Genomic DNA, 27,536 nt, shown 5'->3' on the forward strand with positions numbered 1-27,536 from the left:
TTAATAGATCCCCTTCCATGTTTCTGCACCTTCATGCTTTGCTTTCATTTCATCATTACCCCAACTTTTACTTATTTTACAAACCACTCCCATACTCCACTTTCATTATTTTTCTTTCTCTCATCATTTCATTTTCTTTTTCTTCCCTATTTAAACACATTCTTCTCTCACTCTCAAGAACCAATTCCTTCATCCCATTACATCTGATTTCTCTCTTCATCTCCTTCACAAAAACCTCCATCTCCACCTCCCAAAATCCAAACCCACAATAGCCAATCTACTCCATCATCACCACCACAACTACCATCTTCCACCACCATAAACTTCATCACCACCACTCAAAGTTAGCCAAAGAAGCATCATATCTTCATCACCATTTCATTCATCATCACCATCAAAAAGTTCATTATCCATCCATTCCACTATCAAGGAGGATTCAAGGAGCATTGAAGGAGAAAAATGAAGGAGAAGCTACCCATTGATTTGTCAAGCTTCAACTAGTTCTTTCTTCCCTTAACTCTTTAATTTACCTTGATTTACTTTATAGATTTGATGCCAATTTGTATGATTATGAGTGAGTAGTTACTTTGTTGGGGCTAGGGTTGAAAGCCGTAGCCAAACTTGTATGAATTGATGTTTTAATTGACATTTGTTGTTATTTGTGATTTTCATCTTCATATGCTAATTCAAGAAGTGAATGCATTCATTCAAACTTAACTATTTTGAATGCGTTGTGTTTGTCATCTCATGGAAAAATGTTTAGGGAGTAGTTAACCTTGAACATTAATAGCATGATAGCATCCTCTATGTGCATGTGAGGGTAGTGAGTTAAAATCACCTAGATCTAGGATTGGTTTGCTTGCTTGATTATCTAAACTCAAATCTTTATGCATCTAGGAGCAAGGAATTGATACTTATCCGGTAATATAACTTGTTCTTGGGTAGTTAGTTTCGCACTTATCCGGTGGAAATTGATAAAATAAAAGGAGTTTAAGCCTTTGTAGTCTTATCCGGATGCAAAGAGGGTAATTGAGACATTAGAATAGCATCACTTGTATTTGAACTTCAATACTTGCAAGGGAGGTTAGTAGTAGACAATCTAACCCCTAACTTCATCCATTATATTACTAGTTTAGTTTAGAGTAATTTAGTTTACATTTGAGCATTTAATTTAATTTGGTTCACTACTCTATCCAACAAACAAATTCACTATCACCACAATGCACATACTCACCATGAGCCTAGAGTTCCTTGTGAATTTAGGTTTGTGATTGTACATTTGCATATTCTAGCTCTCCTTAGGTTAACACCCTAGCTAGTGAAAGGAATCCAATCCTCGTGGGTTCGACAACCTTTCTTAAATCTCTATACTATTACTTGTACCCCTTATACTTAAGGGTGGCTATTTGGCTAACACGTGCCAGTACACGGCCAAAAGGCCAAGCGTGCAAATGTAGATGTAGTAGATGTAGTACGATTTCTTGACTTCGTTGAGCGATTGAAAGCTGAGGAAGGAACAATCTCGGCTAAGGGTTCGATGCCTTGGAGACAAGGACTTTCAGGTTGTTCAATGGATGAGGCGAATGATGATTAGTAACCAAATAATTACTTTAAAACTACTCCTAGTGCAAAGAACGTAGAGTACGGTAATAGAAGAGCGAAGAAGTAAACTCTAGACTAAGAGCAGGAAAGTAAAGAACAATAAAGTAACTTGCAAGAATTGAAAGAGCAATAACGTAACGAGCAAAAAGATAAACGGCTTAAAGGTAAAACTATCAACTATTACCAAAAAGTAGCAAAGGAAACAATTGAAATATCGATACTAGATTACAAGAAAAATGAAGGGAAATGACTTGAACTAGTAGAGCCAACAACTAAAGAATTGAAAAGACAATGAAACTAATCTAGAGCTAAGAAAAATAAAAGGAAACCCATGATGGAGTTTTGACTGGAGATGTGTGTATTTCTTGATTTGTCGACTGCTTCTTTATATAGAGGCTGAAGTGGTTGGGTCCTTCTTCCATGCAACTGCCTTTACTTCAATCCAATTAACGTCCCAGTTTAATTGATGCATTAGAATACTTCAACAAATAGGAGTGTGGTTCTCATGTGACAAGTGGCATGTCAATTATCATGCATACATGATTAATCAACATTGATCAATTAGTTAATTAGTACTGCACCACGTCTTTGCTGAAGAGTCCTAACTAACCCATGAAGCCAATGTCCTTTATCTTTCATATCTCTCTCTTTGTTTGGATATGTATATACCACCCTAGCCAATGCTAATCCAAACTCCTAGATTGTTGCGTGGGGCTACAAAATATGAAAGGCACTTCTAACATACTTCCTCTAACATCTTCAGATAAAGATGTTGATAATTAGAAGATTATTAATAATTATCATGAGCCTCCCTCCAATGGCTATGACTTGACGAAATGGAGGTTGATAAACCGGGTGTAAACAACGCCATACTCTTTTTTCTCTTCATCATGATGGCGACTTCCCCTATGGTGGATGCGCAGCTAGTTCTACCTCTGAGCCTCTTTCCGGAGTGGATGGTGGAGTACAAGAACTGGTACGTCGGCGGGTTCAACGACTATTGCTATGTTGAGAATATATATACATCCCACATGGGAAAAATGGGACCTTGCCTATGGGTTTATAAGGGTTTGGGCCACTCCATCCATTGCCAATTGGTTTTGGATGTGAACCCCATATTATTTTATCATGGTATCAAAGCGGGTTACCCACGTGTTTGGTTTCAGCGATGGCCACACGTGCTCACAATCACCCAATATAACTTGTCCACGTGTATGGATTAAAAATTCTCCACACATGCGGGGGCGTGTTGAGAATATATATACATCCCACATGGGAAAAATGGGACCTTGCCTATGGGTTTATAAGGGTTTGGGCCACTCCATCCATTGCCAATTGGTTTTGGATGTGAACCCCATATTATTTTATCATGGTATCAAAGCGGGTTACCCACGTGTTTGGTTTCAGCGATGGCCACACGTGCTCACAATCACCCAATATAACTTGTCCACGTGTATGGATTAAAAATTCTCCACACATGCGGGGGCGTGTTGAGAATATATATACATCCCACATGGGAAACATGGGACATTGCCTATGGGTTTATAAGAGTTTGGACCACTTCATCCATTGCCAATTGGTTTTGGATGTGAACCTCAGATTTCTTTATTGGTCTCATCTTGGGTGGTTGAACTTGTATTCCAGTGACCTCTTGCCCTTGCTAACTTGTATGGGATGTTGGCTGGAAGGTCGTGGTACAACACCACTTGCTTGGTCTATAGCGCGTCTTTCTTCACCACAATGGTAAAATTAATTTTACTTTTCCTTAATTACAAACTGATTATTGATCACTTATATGTTTTTATGAAATACCCATACATTACATTGAGGAGATTTATCCATGATGTGTGATGAACATGGATCACGTGTGGTCGTTAAATCTGATACGTAAATCATTTCTCTAATATCAACATGAAGTCTGATTTCTAAAACAAACATTTGGGTCATAGGTCACTAGCAGGGATTTGGCAAGAATTAGGGATTTAGATTGGACTTGTATTTGGATTTGTGCAGACTTTTTTTAAATGATAGACTTTTTGAAAAGTCCACAGACTCTTTAAAAAGTTTATAGACTGTTATGGATTTCTTAAAACTATTGATTTTAGCAATAGACTTTTATTGATTCATGAATTTTATTGATTCATGAAAATCTATATACTTTATTATGAATGACTTCTTCAGATTTCCTAGGATGTACAAAATATAAAAAACAAAAAAAAAACAAAAAAACAAATGTAGCCCAAACACAAAACAAAATAATAATTTGTTGTCTCTTCAATGCTCCAGTATCTTCTAATAGAAATTGACTCAAATAAATGATTGTTAGTTTGTCTAGCGAGTTTGTTCTCATTCCTAATCTCTCAACAACATAAATATACAATATAGATCACTTGATGTTTATGGTTAATTATTCTCATCAATTTTGTTTTTGCCGATTAACATATGTTGTAGCAATTTTGTTTTTGCCGATTAACATATATTGTAGCAATCTTGATCTATAATCAATCAATTGAAATTCAATTGTTCAACCTTTTTTTGAACCATAATATAAATTCAAATTAATGAGAATAATTAATTAATAAGATAAAATTTAGTATGGTTCAAGGTCTTAGGGTTAGACCACAATATTTGAGTTTTAGGATTTCATAAATCATTTTTATTGCTATTAGGGTTCGAAGTATCATAATTGAAAAAAAAAAAAAATCACATTCAACAACTACAATGAACATGTTGGGTATCAAAAAAGGTTGATATAAAAAAAGATTAGAGAAAAGACAAAAAATTAAGAAAGAGAGAAGATGAAAGACAAACTTCTTCGTGCGTAGAGAGAAGAACTTTGATAGAACTTTTTTTTTTTTTGAAGAGGAAACTTTGATAGACTTTTTGAAATATTTGGTCTGGAGGCTAAAATATATGAAAAGCTAAACATGCTCTCCAAACTAGCTAAGGAGCAAGATAGAGAGTCTGCTAAAAATGCTCTAAAGTCTCTAAATCAGTTTAGATAATTAAATGCACATATATTATGTAAGACGACAGTCTCAATGTAACAAATAGATATATTATGCGGAGAAAATGTTACAAACAGTACCCGAACTATGACTCATTCTTAACTTCAGTACCCGACTATGCAAAACTATCACTTTGGTACCTCAAGTTTGAAGTCTGACCCAAGAATGGTACACGCCGTCCATCACGGCGTTAACAAGCTAATCACGTGGCATATTTTGAGGGTCCTCATGGTTTGCCACGTAGCAAAGACTTAACGCTGTGATGGACGGCGTGTACCATTCTTGGGTCGAGCTTCAAACTTGGGATACCAAAGTGATAGTTTTGCATAGTCGGGTACTGAAGTTAGGAGTCGGTCTTAGTTCAGGTACTGTTTGAAATATTTTCTCCATTATGAGGGTGATGGCAGTTCTCCTTTGAGTATAGATGTCTAGATTCACTAGTAAAAAAATTGAACCAGACGACTGCTAAAAACTGTAGTTTGATACGGAGCTGACTGTCGTATATCTCACTGCCGTCTGATAAAACATGATTTAGAGAACTGTTGTCTAAAGAACTCGACATCCATGTCGACAACATTAACTATTGTGTGAACGTTACTCAGACAACGGGTAACTTAAAAACCCGTTGTGAGATTGTGATTCAGAAGTTGTTTTTTTTTTATAACCGTTGTGTGACTGCTATTCACACAATAGTTTTTTTCATAGTATGCGTGATCTGTTTTGCATTCAGACGACAGTTTTAATTTTGAGGCTATTGTAAATATTGTGTACATATGATAGTTTTGTGTGGTTATTGTTGTATTAGAAGAATGATTCAACGCATTATATATGCTGGAAGCGGAATAAAAAATGACCAAATTAACAGTAACTGATCAATACCCACATCATGCACCAAAATGAACTGTGCAAAGGTAATCTTTTATCCACAAAAGAAGTACATTTAATAGTACTTTCCTAGCAATATACATCCAGAAATTTACATAAAAAAGTAGCTTTGCAAGCTTTGCTACTCTCATGGCCTCATTGGAGTCTAGGTTTGGAAGCTTCCAAGCACTAATTCTGTACGTATGAGCTTTTTGCTCTCTTTCTGTAAGACCTTTTTGCACTTGCTTTCATTTACTTTGTTCTTTGTGCCATGCGAATCGGTAATATCAACAGATAAAACCAAGCTTGAAAGCATATGAACTATCTCCCCAAAATTGGGAATGCTCCCTCAGAACCCTCGGTCCATGGCACCAATCTTCTCCTCTCACCTTCACTATAAAAAGCTGGTTCATTACTACTGGAAAGAAAGCCAGAACGACCCAGAAACTTCAAGCAAGAGATCAAGCTTCATCTCTAAAAAAACCTTGCCATCAATACCCAAATAGCCTTATCCCATAACCCAAAACCATGTCACTGCTCCCACACCATATCCATTTATAAGCTATGTTTTCTAAAATCAATTCTATTCGCTGTTGTTACCATCCAGCTAGTCATAACAAAAATGTTCCTGGGCCACGCCTTTGACCTATTTTGGGCCTGGTCTTCGCTCTATCAAGAGGGCTATTGCTGCTGGAAATCCAAAACACAAACTTGCCCTCACACCCTTAAATAAGTCATTTTGTCTAACACGATACGACCTATTTATTAAATGGGTTCAGCGGGTTGGAAACGGGTAACCCGTTTAATAAATAGGTCGGGTTTGGGTTTAAATTTTTGACACGATTATTAAATGTGTTGGGTTTGAGTTTGTATCTTGCGACACTAAAAATACCTTGATCCGGCACAAACTCAACCCCACACGACCCATTGACAGCCCTATTCCTTGAGTAAGACAGTTACTTTTGATTCATAGGAGCTGGTTACTCGAGTAGGGCAGTTACCTTAATGCTTCGGGTGGGATGATGTGCCTCACCTTCACTGCATGTAGGGGTAGGATGATGGACCACACCCTCGCTCCAGGCAAGGGTGGGATGGACTGCCTCGCCTCGCCTTTGCCCCAGGTGGGGGTGCGATGATTGACCTCACCCTCGCTACAAGCGAGGGTGGGACGAGGTGATTGATTTTATCCTTATAGGACGTGGAGGTTATGCAATCGGTAATGAATCCGACCCCTACAAGGATTGGGGGCAATCTCACTCTCAGAAGACAATAAGGAGCAATGTGAGGAGGAAAACACTCTTATACAGTTTGGTTTCAAATCCTCCAATACATAGTTTTTGTTTAAATGGCTCTATGCCCCGGATATTGGCTCTCAATTTCGAATTGTCCACTGTATTCTTCTTTTGTTTTGTTTTTCTTTCTAAGTATCTGTGAGCACAGAAAAGAAACACAAGGGGGTAAGTAGGGGAATGAAATATACATCGAAGCCATAGAAACGTCGATGACCGTTATTGAGTCTGCCATCATCATCATCTAGGCCGACGTCAAGGTTAGCAATGAGGTTATTGAGAAAGACGTCACCGACGTCGAGGTTGGCATCGAGGTTATTGAAAAAGACATCACCAACGTCGAGATTGACACTGAAGTCTAGATTGGGGCCGAGGTTATTAAGAAAGATGCATATGCCGAAATCGAGGTTGGCACCACCGTCGAGGTTGACACCGACTTTGAGGTTAGCGTTGAGGTTATTGAGATAGACATCATCCATGTCGAGGCTGGCGTCGTAGTTATTGAGAAGGACAACACCGACGTCGAGGCTAGCGTCGAAGTCATTAAGAAGTATGACACTGACGTGAAATCATTGAGAAAGATGTCGCCGACGTCGAGGCTGGCGTCGAAGTCATTGAGAAAGATGTTGCTAACGTTGAGGCTGGTGTCGAAGTCATTTAGAAAGACGTCGCCAATGTCGAGGCTGGCGTCGAAGTCATTGAGAAAGACGTCGCTGACATCGAGGCCGGCGTCGAAGTCATTGAGAAGGAAGCCGCCGACGTAGCGGTCATTAAGAAAGACGTCGCCGACATCAAGGCTGGCATTGAAGTAATTGACAGAGGCGTCAGCGTCACCGACGTCGCTGTCATTGAGGAAGACGTCATCGACACCGACACCGACACAGAAGTTGTGATCATTGAGGAAGACGTCATTGACACCGACCCCAATGTCACGGCCATTGTGAAGAAGACGTCACCGACGTTGAGGCCGATGTCGCGGAATGTTCAGGGAGTTAAGTGATCAAGAGGGTCAGGCCATAATGTTATTTTACTTAGATTAGAAACTCTTATTATTTAATCATCAACGAGAACATTCAAAGCTGGAAATTGAAAGAAACTAAAGTGGTCGCCTGCCACGCAACATTTTTATATGGACGTAATGCTGAAAACAAATGAAAAATAAAACATTCGAGGATGAGAAGCTTCAACGTTGGGGGGGGGGGGGGCGCGTCGAAGCCCACATAGTATGGTATGAGAGACTCGTCTATCCCAGGAAAATTTAGTATCATGCGTTGGCAGTACTCGGTGACAGCATCACAAGCCAAAAAAAAAACACAGGGAGAACAGAGAGAGTTTTGCTGGGGGCACGACTTAGGAAAGAGGCAGCTCGCTGGGGTAGGCCTCATCATATGGCCATAAGCCCAGCTCGACCCTTTTTAAAATAGGGTAGGGTCATACAAATGAAGCCCGACCCTACCCTACGGCCCGACCCGACCCTAAAAGCCCGGCCCTAAATTTAATATTATATTTTTGTTGTTTTCTATTACAATATATATTACATGTGTAAAAAACTATGGGAGTTTTGATGAAGTATTTGGATCTTCAATCTGTCATATTACAAAAATTGGTCTCAGAAGTGTGTTTAAGGCCCAAAGGTTGAAGGTATGAAGCCCAATTGTCCAAGTCCAACTCAAGTAGCAATAGGGCAAAATAAAAACCTAGAGACTTTATCCCACATTCCCACTATTGAGTCTCTCTCAAACATAGGCCTCCTCTCTCTCAAACCTGTTGTTCCTTCATCAGAGTCCAGACCGCCTCTCTCAGCCACCATCTACGGCAGACGGCCAGATGCTATCCCAGTATCCCGTAGATGCGAGGCGAGCTTGCGATGAGTCGGATCGAAGATCGAGGTGGAGTAGAAGCGAGGTGATCTGAGGATGTGATGTTGACTGTGAGGAGCTTGCAACGGATCGAAAATCGAGGAGCTTGCGAGGCGAGGTGAGGGCCTAAGTATAATTCTCAGGATCCGACCTTTCTTGTTGATGCGAGCTAGGTTTGAATCTCCTTTGGCTCTCGAAATCTCACAGTTATTCCTTGACGCGAGCTGGGTTTGAATGTTCTTATTGACGCAAGCTGGGTTCAAATCTCTTTCTGTCTCTCGAAATCTCACAGTTCTTCCTTGACGCGAGTTGGGTTTGAATGTTCTTATTGACGCGAGATGGGTTCGAATCTTTCTCTGTCTCTCGAAATCTCATGGTTCTTCCTTGACACGAGCTGGGTTCCAACTGTTCTTGATGAATAATTCTATAAACCCACTTGGTGAGGTAATCTCTCATTCCCATTCAGTTTGTTGATGTTATGTATTGATTATTTGAGTAATTGACACTTTAAAGAGTTTATATAAAGCAATGGGAAAAATTTTCAGTCTGTTAAATCACTGAATATGTATATATATGTGTCTAGTTGGTATGTTTTGTTTGTGTGAACTGAAATATATGTCCAGTTTCTAAATTATTTATATTTTTTTGTGCAAGTTCTCTGTTTGGTGAAGACTTGATTGTGCAAGTAACAAACCTTTGCAACTTTTTGGGAATTGATACAATTTTTGTATTTATTACAACGTTTTTGGGAATTGATGAGGACTTGATCAGTTCTTGTATCAAATCAGTTTTTGTAGCCTTAGTGCCTCATTGCAATTAATCAGTGAGACTGAGGAACTGAGAATGTGATTTTGAGACTTGAGTTTATGTGGGATTTGTAATTATTTGTATTAGCTCAGGTTTTGAAATTATCAAAGTATTCAGTGATGTTTTTTTTTTTTTTAAATTTTATAATTAGCAAAATTTGGTTTTATGTGAGTTAGACAAAAGCCCGGCCCGACCCTATTCGGAAAGGCTAGCCAGGCATGGCCCTTTTGGCCCTTGCATAATGGGCCTTAAGGGCGAGTAAGGGTTTGCATTTTGAGGCCTCAGCCCAGCCCTAAGTTCTATTGACTTAGTCAAAGCCCGGCCCGGCCTTACCCTAAGTCCTAAATTTTAGGGTAGGGCTGGCCCTAGCCCGGCCCATGATGAGGCCTACGCTGGGGGCATCGCTTGCAGACTTGACCAAAAGCTAGGCTCCGGCTCTGCAGGCAAAGCACTGGGGGCACGACGCGCCGCTAGAGTTGCCACGAGCAAACAAGTCCAGGACACGAAGACCCGACACTAGACTGGCTGCAAGACAGAGGTAGATCTGAGTCATGGTTTGGGCGCGTCGACGTCGTCGTCGTTCATAAGATGAGATGTAGACTTTGAACAAGGAATGGGGATTTTCTTATAGGAGCACATATACGCTCAAGGTGAAATTTTAAAGAATGGGTGTGCAAAGGTGAAACTCAGGTGTCCAGAGAATAAATTTAGACTTTTGGGAAATTTTCTCTTAGAACGAACGTCTAAAAAGAAAATTTGGGGGCATTGTGGAAGTAGTCAACTTTTGCTGCGCCCGTAATTAAGGCGATTAACTTCGCAATTACTAGGGAGATAAATTTCAGTCATGAATGTTGTGATTATTACGGTATTAACCACGATAATAACTACGCGCAATGATTATGGTTATGAATGCGCAATGAATGACTGTCGTAACTGAGTTATGATTAACCGTCGTTAATGCAGCAATAATTATCATCATAAATGAGTTAATGCAGCAATGATTATCATCATAAATGAGTAAGTTAATGTAACCATAAAAGCGGGACTAATGACGGCTTGTCCCTCAAGTATGTCCCTGTCTATATAAAGGCCGCCCAACGTTAAGTTAAAGTATCTCATTCCAACCTGTTTTACTCTACTCGACTAAGAAACGTACTGATTTAGGCCTCGAAGGTTTTTTTGCATGTACCCCCCTCCTCCTCGACCCGACGGTTGAACTTCAAGTCAAGCCTCTAAAGAAGCTTCTTAATCGTTCCTGGTCAGTTCCCGCTCCGGTCCATATTCATTGGTGAGTCAAAATCCTCTACGGAATTTTTCGTCACCAACAACGTGGTGTTACATTTTACCTACATGAGTATGATGATTCTGCCTCTGTTGCTCAATACACACACACAGATCCTATGCAGAGCGGAGCTCCGCTTTGAAAATCAATGTGTGAATTTCGAGTTTTGGGTCACTTTTGGTTGCATATCCACATCTCGACCGTTCAGTTTTTAGGTACTAGTATATAGATCGTCTCTGCAAATTTTCAGCCAAAATGATAATCGTTAAGGCATTGATAACTTCCTTAAAGCTAGTACGGTTCAGATTGATAAATTCAGTCTGTCCATTGGTTTAAGCAAGTTAGATACCTTAACGATCATCAATTTGGCAGAAAATTTGCAGAGACGATCTATACATTAGTACCTAAATATTGAATGGTCAACATGTAGATATGCGACCGAAAAATGACCCAAAACTCGAACTTCACACATTAATTTCAAAGCGGAGCTCCGCTTTGGATATGATCTGTATGTGTGTGTGTGTGTATATATTTATATATACCAATAACCCATCTAAAAGATCAACGTGCATGATATAAAAAGAATTGCTGTGAAGATGACTAACATGGATGATTGAACAAGTAGTGAGATATATAAAACATGAAAATACTGAACCGCAGACTTTACACGACTGGCTTAATTTTCAACAAGGTTCGGATCGAGCAGAGAGCCTTGACTAGCTATAGCTATCATCTCCAAGCACTACACCACAAACAGTCATCTATAGCGGCCAAAAAACGCTATAGTATCATGTCATAGCGTTATAGAAAACGCTATGACAGCCACCGCTATGGTAGGTTTGTTGCTTTAGATAGCGTTTTCCAAAAACGCTATCTATACGTCTGTAAGCATAGCATTTACAAAACGCTACAGATTAGTTTTTCATAACATTTCTGAATTGCTATAAAAATACTTTCCATAGCATTTTTGAAATGCTATTAACTTATTATTCATAGCATTTATAAACTGTTGTTGTCATATATATAATTGCTTTTAGATAACTACCTTAACATTTAAGGAATGCTATCATTCTTCTTTTAATAGCAGTTTGTCATTGTCTCTATACACTTATTATAGCATTTCAATAATGTCATCTAAACATTTGTGTCAAACTGAAAATAGTTTCAAATAATGATAGCCATAAAAATAATAATTCATTTAATGGTTCAAAATGATACATAATTAATTTGTACCATACAAGAAATTCAAAAACTAGTCCAACCAACAAGTTGTGTCTTTGGATCCAATATGGACTACTTACTGAAATTTAACAAAGTAGAAAAACATATATAATAACTAATTTACTGCATTAGTATTGAATTGAGGGAGCTCATCATCTTCAACAATAGACTGCTACAAAACAGAAAACAAAATCATGATTAGATAAGTTGAAAAGTTTGCTAATCGATCACAAGTAGCAGCATGATTAGAAATGGTATGACCAATACATATATAAAACATATTACCAGATTTTCAAAGAATAACAACTTAATTTGATGAGAACACAAAAAAGAACCTGATTTTGTTTCCAGGTACATCGACAACATACATCTAAACTGTTAGATTTCATCATTTCTGAGATCTTTGCAGCAGGAAGATCCGCGTAGCATCCTTGTCTTATCTGAAATAACTCATGGAACTTATGTCCAACATGATGCATTAGTTCTGCTGATGGCTCTGTGGAAGGTAAAGTTGCGTCAAAGATCAACTGTTTGAAGAAAACAAAATCTAAAAATTTGTCAACTGAACCAAATAAAGGCTATACCAGCAAAAACAAAATTTGGTATAGGAAAACAGTTTGAATGGTATTTACTACTATCTTCTTTTATCCATAATCATTATCAGCCAGTTACCATGCGTGATGGATCTGGTGAGTGCAAGAGAATAACTGTACCTGACATAACAGGACTACACAATGCACGTTGATATTTTGACTCATACAAAGACCTTCTGCCTCTCTTCTACAGTTAACGGAGAACTAAATCCACGGGAAGATAAATCCCTTTGAGGGCTGTCATAGTTACCAGTTGGACTAAATAGAGAAAAACCTTCTGCTGCAACACTTGACCCAAGTCGTGTTCTAAGTGTTAAAAGACAATCTATAACAGTCTTCATAGATCCCTGCACAATAATATAAACCAGAAAATGAGTAAGAGGGAACATATGAACAAGGAAATTAAATCTCACAAATATACCAGACATTCAATCCAACTGGTAAATAACTTGTAGGGGAGACTAGGAAATCAACCTCGTCAACAGAACAAGGTCTAAGCTTGTTCAATAGCCTACATAAAATGGTACCATCAATCAATACTGATCTCAAGTCCTCATATGAAGCAGTTTCTGGTAAACCTAAATCAGGAAGTAAACTATTTAACCACTCCACTAAAAACGCTAGCCGCTTGCCTGCAAAGTACGTTACAGAAATATGAGCAAGGTTTTAGATTGATTCACAATGTAGTCAAAAGTGGATTCGGCCAGCTATCCTTACCTTCAGTCTCACCAGTACCATTTACAACTCGTCCAAACATATCCCCATTAGCAGGAAAACTTGAAGTCAAGGTTCCTCCCTTTTCAGTTTTGTGGTTACCAGAAGAGGAATCCATCATTAAAAACGTCGGAGTGACATCTAGCTTGGGAGCTCCACTATAAAGCTCATGGCAAGCACAACTACTCTATTTTATAAGAAAAATTCTGAAAGATGAGAACTTTAAATCAATGAAAGGGTAGCAGCCATGAAAGATAGAAACTTTAAATTAATGCAAGACAAATAAGCTAAATAATCACTCGTAGATAATCAACTTTTATGTTAAGTTCACATTCTTTATAGAAGGAATTAAGATTACTAAAGAAGAAAAAAGTTTAATTTGACATATGATGCATAGAATAATCTGACCTACTAGCATTCACATGCATACATACATATATATATATATATATATATATTTATCACCTTTTTATTTAATTTTTTTGAGAATATATCATATGATTATACATAAGAATAGAATTGAAAAATGCAGCTGCAGAAGGCAAAAACATACCTTGGATTATTAACCTGAGTATAAGTCTGGGACGATGCTCTACAAAAGAACCTGTATTTGAAGGACTTAACAATTCATCTGAAACACCATGATTGCAAACAAAGATACAACTCAACACACAAGATATAATACAGAGATCAAACAGACTCAGTTTTCATATACAATGATTCTGTACATGCATCAAGAACAATATGACCAGCAAAACTAAACAGAATGGGGAAAACAGAGACAAAAATCCAACCTGAGAGAATGACCTTATTAAGCTAATGGACCAAATAATGTTCATAAAGCTAAAAATCATTTTCACCTAGTGTCTAATCAAGTCCAATTAATTTGAAATTTCAGTAAACTCTATGCTGACATTTTGCCCAACAAACAACACCACATGCCCAAGGCTAATTGAATCTTAGGCTCAAACAAGCCAAATTGAATCTTTCAGACACAATCAACAGTAAAGCATTTAGAAAGCATAAGACCCAAGAAAATAGATACGTACCCACAGTGTCTAGAGCTCGAAGAACCAAATAAAAAATATAAACCTGCAATTACCCAAAAAAAAAAATCAATACAAGGAGAAAGGTGGTACAAGAGAATGAAATATATTGGTCTATTGGCAATGTAAGCAATTAACAAGTGAGAATAGTAGTGAACAATAATGTCTTCCCTGAGAGAGAGAGAGAGAGAGAGAGAGACAGTTACTTGCAGAAAACAGAAGCGAGTATATGCTTAATTAATTGTTACCTTCAAAGCGAAATTTAATCCTTTACAAAGCTCTCCTGGTTTTGAAACAGAAAAACGAAAAATTAAACCAATAACCAGATATCATTCTTAAATTAAAATCAAAAGAAATTTTCAAAGTAAAGAGATTTCAAAGCTCCGTGGGGATGAAGAGAGAGGATTGATGAGTTCCTTTCATGTTTCATACCTTATGAAGAAACGAAGAGAGAAGAGGAGAGTTTCTGCAATCGAGAGTGAAAGAAGCTCGGTGGGGATGAAGAGAGAGAGCGGCTACCGAGAGAGAAGAGAGAGAGCGGCCACCGAAAGAGAAGAGGTTTTTAGGGTCCTAGTCATTGCTTTACATTTAAAGTGTCACCTACCTAAAATTAAGCCCGCCTATGTTTTTCATTACCCGCTTGCTCCCGCTCAATTTTTTTCACAGCGTTTAAAATTTTAGAAACGCTATCAAAGAATGAGGTATATACAATCTATAGCACTTGCATAAAAAACGCTATCATTAAGTGCTATGAATAAGCAATTTTGTTGTAGTGAAGTCCCATTTTGCCATCACCGCAACTCAGCAAGGCAGAAGAGCAGCAAGTGTTGGCAAATTAAGCACCCGATTCTGATCGAGCCTAAGAAATGGGTGCTTTTCTGATGATAATTGACGCCATAATCATTTTATACTTCATCATAATGGCGATGTTTCCGATGGTCAACTCGCAGCTACTTCTGCCTCCAAGCCTCTTTCCGGAGTGGATGGTGGAGTACAAGGTACGTCGGCGAGTTCGATGACTATTGCTTTGTGGAGAAGCCTCATTTCATCGTTGGTCTTGTCTTGGTTGAACTCAGTGGCCTCTTGCCCTTGCTAACTTGTATGGCATGTTGGCTGGAAAGTCTTGGTACAACACCACTTGCTTGGTCCATGGCGCCACTTACTTCACCACCAGTGGCGGATCTAGAAAAGTTTCTTAGGTAAGGCAAGATTCAAGGCAAACAAGAAAAATCCAGCCTAGGTAAGGCAAGATTCATCTGGTTTTGCCCTTTTCTGCTATGTTTTAGGTAGCTTCCTTCAGCCAACATATATAAATCAAGGTAAACAAGAAAAACTCAGTCTAGGCAAGTGCCCAAGTTGGCCTATATGTGGCTCCGCCCCTGTTCACCACCATGGTAAAGAATTTGCTTGATTTATCTCTTCATATATAAGTCGTAACTGATTCTTCAAATTAGGGTGGTGTTATATCTTAAATTATTTAGTGTAGCGGTTTGCAGCTTTATATACAAATCTCCCAAGAGTAATCTTTTCTCAGTGATTATGGGATCTTTGATAATGACTCAAGGAACGAATAGTTGTTGTCTAATAATAAAAAGAAAAATTACAACAACCAAAGATATGCAATCAAATACAATCATCCCATAGTTTCTAATTCTGTTTATATTCTATATCTCTGATTTGGTGAAAATTGCAGGTCACCATGTTAACAGAGATGATAGGTTCTGGCAAAAGACATCGAACAAGCTGTTACTATTGTGCTACCCTTTTTTGGGGTTTACTGTGTTGGCCATGCTGCGTGGGCAGCTGCCGCCATGAACCTCTACTTCAACAGCCAATAATGCCACAAAAAAGAAAAGGATTTAGATCTCGAATCTCGACCAGCTATCATTTCACGTTTGTAAAGTACTTTAGTTGGATCTCATTTGTATGTTTATCTTGTTGAAGGCAATTAAGAACTCAAGGAAGCCAGCAGGAAGGGACATTAGTTGGCCATTGAAATCTCATATAATAGAAATCTCAAAGTTGATATTTGATCTTGAACCTCTTACAATTATTTAAGAATTACTCAATCTTATCGTGGCCTAATATTTGAGTGAGTTATTTGTGTTATGTTACTTACATTTTACTACTAATGGACGCTCACATTCTCTTGACAAAACAAAAAACAAAAAAACCCGAGTATTATCCAACCAAATCTGAGCACAACAATACTCCTTTTGGTTTCAGACTAAAAAAAGAAAAACTACCCCTCAATTGGTTAGTTGGTTGCTCACACCTAAAACCAAAAGCACAGGCCTGAGGCCTCCATGTCACGAAAAACGACCAGGCGTATATATATATATATATATGAAAAGCATCAAGCCAAACGATAGTCGTCGAAATTGCGAAACTCGACTTCCAAGACGCATATCATCTCCTTCCTCCCGCACACAGTTTCACAGAACCCCCCAAGAGAAACACAGACGCCCATACAAAAAGCGCAATTACCTTCATACCCTCCAAATGGGTGCTCTGTTAAAGCTTGTGGACGCCGTCCTCTTCGTCTTCTTCGTCGTAATCGCGGTGGCGGCGCCGTTAATCGACGCGCAGACGTGTCTGCCTGAGAGCCTCTTCCCGAGCGTCTTAGTTGAGCTCAAGAACTGGTACGCGCGTGAGTACGGCGACTATCTCATGACCCAGAAGCCTCATTTCATCGTTGGGATCGTCTGGCTTGAGCTGCTGTTTCAGTGGCCTCTTGCTCTTGCCAACCTGTACGGAATTTTGGCCTCCAAGTCTTGGTTTAGCACCACCTGCTTGATCTATGGCGTCTCTGTTTTCACCTCCATGGTAAAGTTTCCAACTTTCTTTTTTTACTTTTACTTGTATCCAATTCCTTGTTTTATTGAGTTTTAAGTTCTGTTCTAGATCAAGTTAGTAACTTTTTGTAGTGTTTGAGTATTTTGGAGCTGTTCAGATTCAGGAAAATGATGTAAAGATTACACATTGGTGATGCTTGTAACTCATTTAAACTCATACAGTGAGAGACTGTGGCCTGAGAATTATAGATTGGTTGAAACTTGAAATAGACTAGCCAGTTAAGAGAATTTTGTAAACTTTTTTTTGCTTATTTTACCCACTGTTAGCATCAGTTAAATTGTAACAACAAAATGGTGTAAAAGTTGTCAGCTCAGTCTGAACCTCTGATGATGCAGTTAGCCAAGATTGGCTAAGAACTTCCAGCATATGTCAGATTATGTTCGAATCCTCATTTTAAGTATGCATTGAATTAGAAACAGAACACGTTGCTGGTTAAGAAATGTGTTTAAGCCACCGACTTGTCCTTAATGTTTACTTATGATGATGAAAATTTTATTATTGGGTTGTGAGGGGTGGAGGTTTTATATTTCCAAAGTCTGAAATATTGATTTCTGTCTCACATTGGATTGTCTATCTCTGCAACTTTCTTTTGTTTGATATGCTTTGCTTTTGTGAATTTCAGGTGACTATATTATCAGAACTGATTCAGTCTGGCAAGGCTTCTGATAAGCTGTTGTTTATGTACTTCCCTTTCCTGGGGTTGGGTGTTTTGGCCATACTGCGTGGGCTGCTGACACCTTCCAGGACGAGTAGTTCAATGATCGGCAAGAGACCTATGTTGGGCAGGAAAAAGAAGGCTTGAGATACACAACTCACTGACTCAGACTTTGTCATTCTATCGTCATTTTGAGAGTTTTGTGTTTGTCATTTTTTGTGATTGAAATGCTCGTTGTGTTTGTGACCTGAATCTTTTGATGAGAATAAACTTATGAATGAATGAAAGATTTATACAAATGGATTCGTTGGTAGTTCCATATAATCCAGAATCTGACCAATTCCTTTCTTTCCATGTTAGATGTCCTCTGCTTTGATGCTCAACTCCTTAGAGATTGTATATGAATACTCTGATAAACTGCTTTCATCTCCATTCTATTAACATGAAACATCCCTTCTCTGATAACCATATACTCCTTAAAGATTTGAAATTTAGGACAGGTAAGATTTTACAAATCAGATCTCTTTTCTAATATGTTAATTTACATGACTCATATTGAGCTCCTCATCAGATCTGCATTTATCATAGTCACCTTTGCCAGCAATTATAATTTACAAAATAGCTTGTAGACAAGGCATGGAATCAGCTTTGGAGAGATGAAGTATCCATGCCCTTCTAGGGACGTGTTTTAATATTCTTGTTACTAATCAATGAGGAGATAAGCCCAAAGAGAAAAGGAGGGAAAAAAAAAATTAGAACACCAGGATGGGAAAACACTGATATTGCTGTAGTAGTGCAGTAGTGGTTTTTTTTTTTTTTGCTGTCAAATTCTCATTAAGGAATGTTAAAATAAGATCTGATAGATCCTTCCCATATGATGCCAGCTTTTGTTGTCATGTTCATATACCTATTAGGTATTACTCATTATTGTTCCCCTTTGATTTCATTCTCATTCATTTCATTTTGTAGCCGGAAGAGCAAGTCCACCCGTGGGTCACCAGCCAGGTTACCTACTGTTCACTGCTTTTTATGTGTATTTTCACTCTCTGGACAGTATATTTCATGCCCTAGGTCGCCGTGTCACCCTGGGTCACCCTAGTGACCTGCAAGCTGACTTGGTGACCCAGTTTTATTGGAAACTGTGCCCGTGACCTAGAGAGTTAAAATAAACACTAAAAAGTAGTGAATAGTAGGTGACCTGGTGACCCAATATGTAAACTTATAATATATCTCACAGATTTGAAGATCAACTACTTTTAAGCATTTTCCATCTTTGTGATGAGAATTTATGACCTTCAATCATTTTCCTTCTTTTGTATAAGTACTCTGAATTTCAAACATCCCTCCCTCTTTGATGAGTGGTAATTCAACCATGTCATTTATTGGCTTACAACCACCACCAGCCTCAGCATCATGAAAACCTTATACTGTGTCTTTATTTTTCCTTGGGTAAATTAATTGGTCATGAATGTATTTTTCTTTGACTTGCAAGCTTGCAATTGAATGCAGAAATGGCATTACTTTGATAGCAGGTTGTAGTTGATACATTAAATGTAACCATATTGCTCAGAATTCACATCATGCTCTGACATCATCTGCTCAACACCCAGCAGCAAGCATCTATGGTATTTATTGTTCATCTTATGGAATCCATATGTAATTGGGACCAAACCAGAGAAGTTGATCACATACCAAGACAAACAAAAACCCAGGTAAAACCAATTTTTCATTACCTTTTCTTTTGAAGAAAGACATAACATGATAGAAGGAATATCCATTTCAAAAGAGCTTAAACCCCACTTAATTGAGGCAAAAGTGTAATCCAGATTACAAAGTTAAAGAAGAGGAAAAGAAAGAAAATTGCAACTCAAAAATAAATAAGGTTTAGTAGCTTAATTTTTGTCTTCACTTAGATCGAGGAAGTCAATTCCCGAACCCCTCTAATCCCTCATCTGAAAATGATCATGTAGGGTGCGCTCTTGACTTCTCCCCTCTTCTAGTATAAGCTGAATTCCTCACCACCATCGTTGCTTCTTTCCTTTCTCTTCCCTCCTGCTCCCTAAAATACTGCGGACAAAATACAAACAATGATCAGTAACACTTCAAATAAAATAGACAAATATTAGCATATCAAAGTAAGATCCGAAATTACCTACGAAAACAAAAACTGTGTTGAGGCGGCAAGAAGAGCTGATCAGGCTTCATTGTCCAAGGACAATGAGGCCTTGATCCGCTCGACTGTGCAAGCTATGAGGTTGTTGACTGTTGCAACAGACCCCAGGGACAGCTTTGCGGTGGGAACTGAATCCACCAGGATCTGGAAGGCAACAGTCAACAAGGACCCTCCAGATTCACCTTCCCCGTTGTTGCTCCCGCTAGTTCCATCTGGGAGTATAGCAAACCCAGATGGCAGCAGGGCAACATAGTCAGGGTCACTGCCATTCAGAACGACATTCATAGCAACTATGTCCACCGGGGCATAGATTACATACGATGCCGTTGAGTCAGTGCAGCTCTCCTGCAGTATGAGCATGTTGCTCTGACTAGAATTGGCACTCTGCAAAATAAAAATTAAATACGTTAGGGTAAGTAAGGTTAAAAGTATTTTATCCAAATAACATCAATAATAAGAAGGAAGATATGAAGGTACATTTACTCGAAGTAGTGACACGCAGTTCCCAGTGTCACGTCCGTTGGCTATGTGCGCCATTTCTTGCACGACGCCACCATTGGAGAGGATATCCCACTGCATCAAACACAATTACGAGACAGAATCCGTTAATTGAACTTAGTCGTGGAATACTACGCTTTATAGTCTTCTTTCAGCATTATGCAGATGGGTTTCTATATCTTGGGTCTTGAATTTTCCACCCAGACAATTCCCATATTAGGTGAGATGTGAAATTTTCTTCCTTTCTGGACAATTACTTGAAATGTGCATGGTTCCTATATATGCTTTTTCTCTAATGGTAAAACTATCTTTGAATACCAGAATACTAACCATATCAGGCTACAAGGCCAATTTTAAATGCCAATAACATTTTCCAGATTAGTTGTCTATATCAAATACCTAACCTTATCTAGAGTGGAAAATAATCTTCTCTTTTCTGGCCAATTTGGAATGTAATCTTCCGATTAAAGAAGGTTATTGAAAAGGTTCATGTATTAGATTTGGTTAATGATACATATCAAATGATGAATCTAGCTACCTGGTGTTTGGCAATCCAAAATAACGTTTCCCAGATTTAGTTTTCTATATCAACTACATAACCATAATCTTTTCTAGAATGGAAAATAATTCTCCAATTAAAGAAAGTTGTTGAAAAGGTTCATGTATTAGATTTGTTCAAATTCAATTATACATAACAGATGCATGAATCAACCAAACAATTGCCAAACATATCCAAAATGTATGAACATTCGTATTTCAAAAACGCGGTAAACAAATTTAGTAATTCCAACATTATTGAAATGTAATTAACGCACCTCATTTCGTGAGTTCTCATCACGAAGGAACTCAAAGACCCTTTTGGGGGGAACAGGAAGCCAGAATGAGGTTGCAGCGCTGAGCACAATGCCCGGAGGCCTTCCTGGATCATCCACACTCTTTCGGGTCATCACACGAACATCATCAGCCCCTGTTCCAGAGAGCGTCGTCCATGTATGAGTGGTAGATGCACTCACTCCAGCACAGAAACTTATAACCATTCTCTCGGCCAGCTTCAACATGCTCTTCCTCCCTTCTTGAGTTGTTATCACTAATCAACCATGCATTTAAAATATATAATATTGATTAAATAAACAATTTAACCAAATTAAATCTAGGGTTGTTAAATCTAGTCTCTAAATACTCACGCGCATCACTATACTAATTAGTAAAGTGTGATCAACTACATACCACCAACATCACCGGTAGGGATGTTTGTCGCCAAGGCACTGGCGAGACGCTCACATTGGCGGTCCAAGGTCGCAACCCATCTTTTTGCCCCGAATGCATTGCCAGAGTTGACCAGCTGCTTGTACAGATTGTGAACACCTCTTTCATCCACTTCTACATGCTCAATCCATGTAACCTAATGCAGGCACCAGAGTTTCAAAATGAAATCAAATTTGATGCAAATTGGCATACATATACTGATGTACCGAGTGTTTAATCTAATTGAACTACCTTTGAGTATCCATTTGGCATTTCTTGGATGAGACAACCAGAAGGTCTTCTTTGGCATGATTTCAGAGCAGAAGTATAGCCACGTTGATTGTCCAAGGAGACATCAACCACTGCCCAAGTGCCATCGACATGCTGCTTACAGTACCTCACAAAATAACTCTCACGAGTTGGAACCAATGGAGATGGTACTTGAAATTCGGCTGTCATCTGCCAAATTACAATACATGTTCATTCATGATTAAGGAGACTTATCTTGAATAGTATAATGTATACAAATATTTAAACACTATGCATACCACTTGCAAGGCTCCATTGTAGTTTCCTGCTACTCCAGTTGATAGCACATCCAGAGTCATAGCTCTTGATACAATCCCCGAAAATACAGTTGACCATTGATTCTGAATAGTAAACAAAAAATAAAAACAAGTTACTATTAGGGTTCCCATGTACTTCTTTGCTGAGGCATTAAATTATATGTACATATTCAAAACGTTTCACTATACAATGTTACATTGTCATACTATAAACATGATTAAAACGGAGAGTTCTTGATAAAAACATGTGATACTTTACACCATGTTCAAAAGATTATATCTTAACCATGTTTGAATATGTGGATCTATCCCAATATTACTATAGAACAATTACATTAGAGTTTGACATGTTTAAACAATAGATTCTTACTTTTTAGACACATGGAATCGATCTAAATCTAACAATATAATTGTACTAAAGAATATGACAAGTGTTCAAAAAAATCTCATACTTTTTTAAGATGTGGACCAATCTAAATCTAACTATAAAGCATGTGCTAAATAGTAGAACACGTGTTTAATCGATATGATATTGACACATGTTTAATCGATATGATATTGACACATATATCGATCCAAGAATGTTACATGTATTACTACAATAAGTTCTAATGTTGATAGACCACATGCATTGATCTAAACCAAGTAATAGTACATGTATTAAAGAATATAACACGTGTTGAAACAATACATAGATCGATTCGAAAACATCAATCGTGCTCCTAATATATCTATAATATTGTTTCTAACATGTGGATAAATCAAAATTTGACAACATAACTTGCAACCATGCATAAGAATATCATCCCAAAAAAAAGAATACCATCCAAATATATATAGGTAGTTCAATTGAATTACTAAACTTACCACATCCATGAGAATCTCAACAAGGTTATTGTGGTTCATAATGACAACAGCACTCTCCCGCGAAGCTTCACATTTGAATCCAGATTGTTTTGGCACAATTCCACGAGGAAATGTTCGAATGTACTCATCCTCATTTAGCACAGTAGTTGATCCATCAATGCTATTCAACCACAAAGGTTCACCAATTTGAGCCATTCGGATTAGCTCCTCCATAGCTGCAACTGCAAGCTCAATAATCATGGGCTTATCTGCCTCACTAGGTGCACCGATTGACCGCATAATGTCTCCTGGAGCATACATGTCTGAGTTTAATAAGAAGCTGTGGTGAGGACTGGTCCCCATGTTTCCCACTCCAAGATCAAGTGGACTGCGGTTAGGAGGAACTGGTGAAGATATAAGAGGGTAGTTCCCCACTGGCTTGCCGACATATTTAGCAGCAATTGCTGATATTCTATCAATCTGGAAAGAATTGAAAAGTAATTAATTGATTAGGAAATGGAGATTTATAAGCTGATCGATCATTAAATCAATATGCATGCATAATATGATTTTGTAAATACAAAATAGGTATATTATCCCCTATTTAAAGAATGTGGTTAAAATTCAAATTTCAATTTCTCTAATTTTCAATTTGGTTTCAATTTGGTTCAACGTCCTTCCTTACTGAGGCGTTAGACAGAAGAACCCGTGTAATGCAATGAGAATTGGTCGATATTTTTTTTGTTAACAAATTTCCAAACTGACGTACCTCTTCTCTTAATCGAGCATTTTCAAGTCTCAAATGATGCTCATCGAAGGACATCTCTCCAATAGCCGTTGGGCCTCCGCAATTAGGACATGATGCATTGCTCAGTGCCTCTCGATATCTCATGTTATCAGCTCGAAGCTTTTCATTATCATTACGAAGGCTCGTGTTCTCATGCCTCTCATGCTGCGTCTGCAAGACAACGTTACGAACGTATAATATTAAACAATAAAATTGAGTGGGAAAATAATAAAACATTTTCACATCAGAAATTAAAATGTGACTAGTGTTGAGCAGTAATCCCACATTAATGAATGAAATAGTAATATGCTACGGAAATGAAATAAATTTGTATACCTTCATCTGGGTGCGCTTGTTTTGGAACCAAAATTTAACTTGTAATGGTTCCAAACCTAACTCTCGACTCAATTCCTTCCTTTGCTTGTCATCAGGGTGTGGACACTCCTTGAAGAAACTGAAAATAAAAACAAGTAAATATTCAGAGGTAATTAATATTCTCAGACAATGATAATGAACTTGTTAATCAAGTATTAAAAAAGAGCGGAGTTAAAATAATTACGCTTCCATTTCTTGGATCTGGTGCTGGGTGTGGCGGTGATATCTCTTCTTCTTGTTGGGGCGAGGGTCTTGTCCATCGTCGCCGGAGCCACCTCCTTCCAGGTTCTCGCTGCCAGATTTTGTAGCACTGTCGAAATCATCACCGAGACGTGCATTCAGCTCGCTTTCTGATGTGTTCTGAGTGGCCATCATGTCCAGTGGGTTTCCGAAATGACCTCCACCTTCCATCATGTTTGGCTGGAACAAATCCATAGCTACTCTTAAAGATTTTCCGCAAGCAAGGATTTTTATTGTTTTGAAATCTAAACAAACAGAAACGAAAAACAAAACAGAAAATGGGCACTCAAAAATTGGTTCAGGGAGAGTAGTACTATCTTTCCATTATATTAAAATACTGTTTGAAAAAGAAAAAAAAAGACCCGTTGAATTTTCTGAGATCTCTGTCTTTGTGCCCTCTGTGGCTCTGTGGTGTGTGGAAAGCATCTATGCAACTTTTTTCTTATATCGAGACTGATTTTGCTTCAAAAGGAAAATTTTGGTCTACCTAAGGTCAAACCCATCAACGTGATTGAATTTTTAATTTTTTTAAGTACTGGGGTCAAAATATAAAATTTTAAGAAAAAATTAATTAATTTAGAAGGAGGAAAGAAATCAGGAAAATAATGGATCAAACGTACCCATTAATTTTTTCAACCAAAAAGCTTGTTTCAGATAAGTAACCAAATAATTGCGAAAAGAATAGATCTAACAGCATAGTACTGACCTGACCAAGAGTAAGTCCTGAAGATGATCCATACCCACCAAGATTCCCATTGCTTCCCATCATCGAAGGCATATTTCTCGCTGGAATCATAATACCGGCCGGCATAATTCAACACCCAGAAACCCTAGAGTAGTACTCTCTGAAAGGCACTGTGCATTTTTTGGGGGTTCTTTTGTATAGGGCTAGCTAGATATGAAGGGTTTGAGGCTTTGAGCTAGATTTAATTCTCTGACAGTGGTTTTGAAACAGAGAAAATGTGAAATTTTCACTGGTTAAGAAGAGACAGAGAGATGACAAAATGGTTTTGTCGTTGAAAAGGCCAGAGGATCTCTCACTCTCTCTTATAAAACCTATCTGGTTTTGTACTCAGTGAGGTAGAGAGTGTCCAAGGAGCAAATATATAGGGTTGAGTCGATGACAATTTAGGATACAGTTTTCTTGACAGACGAAAATTCAATCCAAACCAAATGGACAAAGATACATAACGCCAACGAATATCTCGTTGTTTTCTTACACCCAAGTATATCCTTGTAAGCCGCAGTAACCTAAAATGAACAAGAAAAGATCTGTTAGAAAAAATAATATTGCAAATAAATGAAAAAGATTAAAGAAGCCTTAAGGACAGCAAAAAGGAAAACGGAAACTTATTTTGGAATCGACCCATTAGACATGAAAGTACAAGTAAAAATCAAGTTGAAGAAATAATAAAAATTATGAAATACCAGTATCTATGATCTTCTTCGTTGGAGTTCTTGAAAAGCCCTGGACAGGAAACGCGCTACAGATCTGATCGATTTTGGAGTGATTTGCTGCCGGGAAACCACTGTTTGGTGCCACAGAAGTGGTCTTCCGGTGTACGGCTTTGGTATGTTAAGGTTTTATAGTAAGGAATAATATATAGGTTTGAAGTTGAAGTTGAAGTTGAAAAAAAAAAAAAGAGAAACGGATGATGAAGAAGAAGAAAAAGGCAAAAGAGCAGAGGATGGATTCAAAGGAAGGAAGAAAGAGGGGGCAGAGGGAGAAAAGTATGGCAGCGAGGAGTAATTGCAGAGCGTATTGAGAGGGTGCAATTGCATTTAATGGTGGGAGAGAGAGACTAAGAGGTGTAATTGCTATGAGAGAGAGGGAGGGAGGGAGTGAGAAAAAGATAGCATTCTTATGGGGGTTTAATTCTTCCCTTAGGAGAGTGTATGGTGCAATGGATGACGGCTACCAAACTCTATGTTTTCTTTTTCTTCCAATCTCTTGCTGTAGTTTATGAATCTTTTACCACCCACGTTCTACGAGTTCACATTTCAATTTAACTTTCTATTAGTAAAAAGGGATTCAGGATTGTAATTCGGATCGGGAAGACAATTTGATTTAGATCATACTATAGGTCTTGCAAATTAGTCGATGTTATGAAAAAAGTGCAGTGTTTAAAGAGCGGCTTGATACACATGCACGCAATGTAATAATAGAAAATTTTCACTTGGCGATGGATAGAGATACCCATGCATGCATGTATGAGCGAGTACATGCATAAATGAAACCTATTCGGTTATTATATTTAAGATTGGATTGAAGTAGCGAAATCAACCACCACAGGTGGTTGGATTGGTAAGAGCCTCCAGGTGTGGAACCCCCACACTCGGGTTTGAATCCCGCCGATGCTGATTAGAGTTAAATCTCAATTTATTCTTGGTGGTCAGGGGGGAGGAAGCGTTATGAGATGATCTCTCGGCATGGACTAGTCTCTGAGCTTAGAAAGTCTTTAAGAAATTATGTGATCTCGATTAAAAAAAAAATAGCGAAATCAGAAATAAAGATCAACCACATTAAATTGATATTAAGAGGTTCATGCATGTGCATTATAACATATATATGAGATATGATCACTCTTCTATGTAGAGCCCGTATATTGGCATACGAATTTTGATATTGTCAATCGCACACATATATGGGTAGATAATTGTCAATCGATGATAAACGTGAATTCCACCACAATCGAACTACATCAATGAACGGTCATCATATAATCATACACATGCATATATTACAAAATTCGTTGAGTTATTATACTTAGATTAGGTTGATGAGGTGATGTAAACGTAATTAATCGCATGAAATTGTTATCATTACCTTACCGTTCACTTTGTAATTAATAAAATAACATTGATATAAAACTCCCATTAGGGTTCTCTTGGTCACAAACGAGTAGTCTCCTTAGCACCAAATTAAAAACTTAATGCGTTATGCGAACATGGGCGTTAGCTAGAGAGATCTAACACCGACCCTGGTTTGAGATTTTCGAAGTCTAAAATG

The 27,536-nt window shown here is 38.1% G+C and overlaps 2 protein-coding genes and 1 pseudogene across 4 annotated transcripts; 2 read left to right on the forward strand and 1 right to left on the reverse strand.

The window, feature by feature from the left end:
* Nucleotides 1-14,981: 14,981 nt before the first annotated feature.
* On the forward strand, nucleotides 14,982-16,100 carry LOC112185019 (annotated as a pseudogene).
* A 529-nt stretch (nucleotides 16,101-16,629) lies between these two features.
* LOC112188481 (sigma intracellular receptor 2) lies at nucleotides 16,630-18,113 on the forward strand. Its single transcript, XM_024327603.2, has 2 exons — nucleotides 16,630-17,111; nucleotides 17,764-18,113. Exons 1-2 carry the CDS (start codon nucleotides 16,632-16,634, stop codon nucleotides 17,941-17,943), a joined length of 660 nt encoding a protein of 219 aa, XP_024183371.2. The 5' UTR covers nucleotides 16,630-16,631; the 3' UTR covers nucleotides 17,944-18,113.
* Nucleotides 18,114-19,495: 1,382 nt separating this feature from the next.
* On the reverse strand, nucleotides 19,496-26,361 carry LOC112190017 (homeobox-leucine zipper protein HDG2). Of its 3 annotated transcripts, none has more exons than XM_024329430.2 (13): nucleotides 25,955-26,361; nucleotides 25,233-25,777; nucleotides 24,471-24,706; nucleotides 24,248-24,365; nucleotides 23,894-24,082; nucleotides 23,146-23,604; nucleotides 22,261-22,362; nucleotides 21,965-22,171; nucleotides 21,695-21,869; nucleotides 21,283-21,554; nucleotides 20,453-20,542; nucleotides 19,949-20,353; nucleotides 19,496-19,863 (listed from the first exon to the last, which is right to left on the reverse strand). In XM_024329430.2, the coding sequence occupies exons 2-12, from the start codon at nucleotides 25,335-25,337 to the stop codon at nucleotides 19,991-19,993; spliced, it is 2,316 nt and encodes a 771-aa protein (XP_024185198.1). In that variant the 5' UTR covers nucleotides 25,338-25,777; nucleotides 25,955-26,361; the 3' UTR covers nucleotides 19,496-19,863; nucleotides 19,949-19,990. The 3 variants fall into 3 exon arrangements, with proteins under 3 accessions (XP_024185198.1, XP_024185197.1, XP_024185199.1); XM_024329429.2 differs by having other exon boundaries at nucleotides 20,447-20,542; XM_024329431.2 differs by having other exon boundaries at nucleotides 20,447-20,542; nucleotides 24,471-24,771.
* Nucleotides 26,362-27,536: the final 1,175 nt, after the last annotated feature.

The sequence above is a fragment of the Rosa chinensis genome, chromosome 2 (genome assembly GCF_002994745.2).
Source record: "Rosa chinensis cultivar Old Blush chromosome 2, RchiOBHm-V2, whole genome shotgun sequence".
NCBI classification, from domain to species: domain Eukaryota; kingdom Viridiplantae; phylum Streptophyta; class Magnoliopsida; order Rosales; family Rosaceae; genus Rosa; species Rosa chinensis.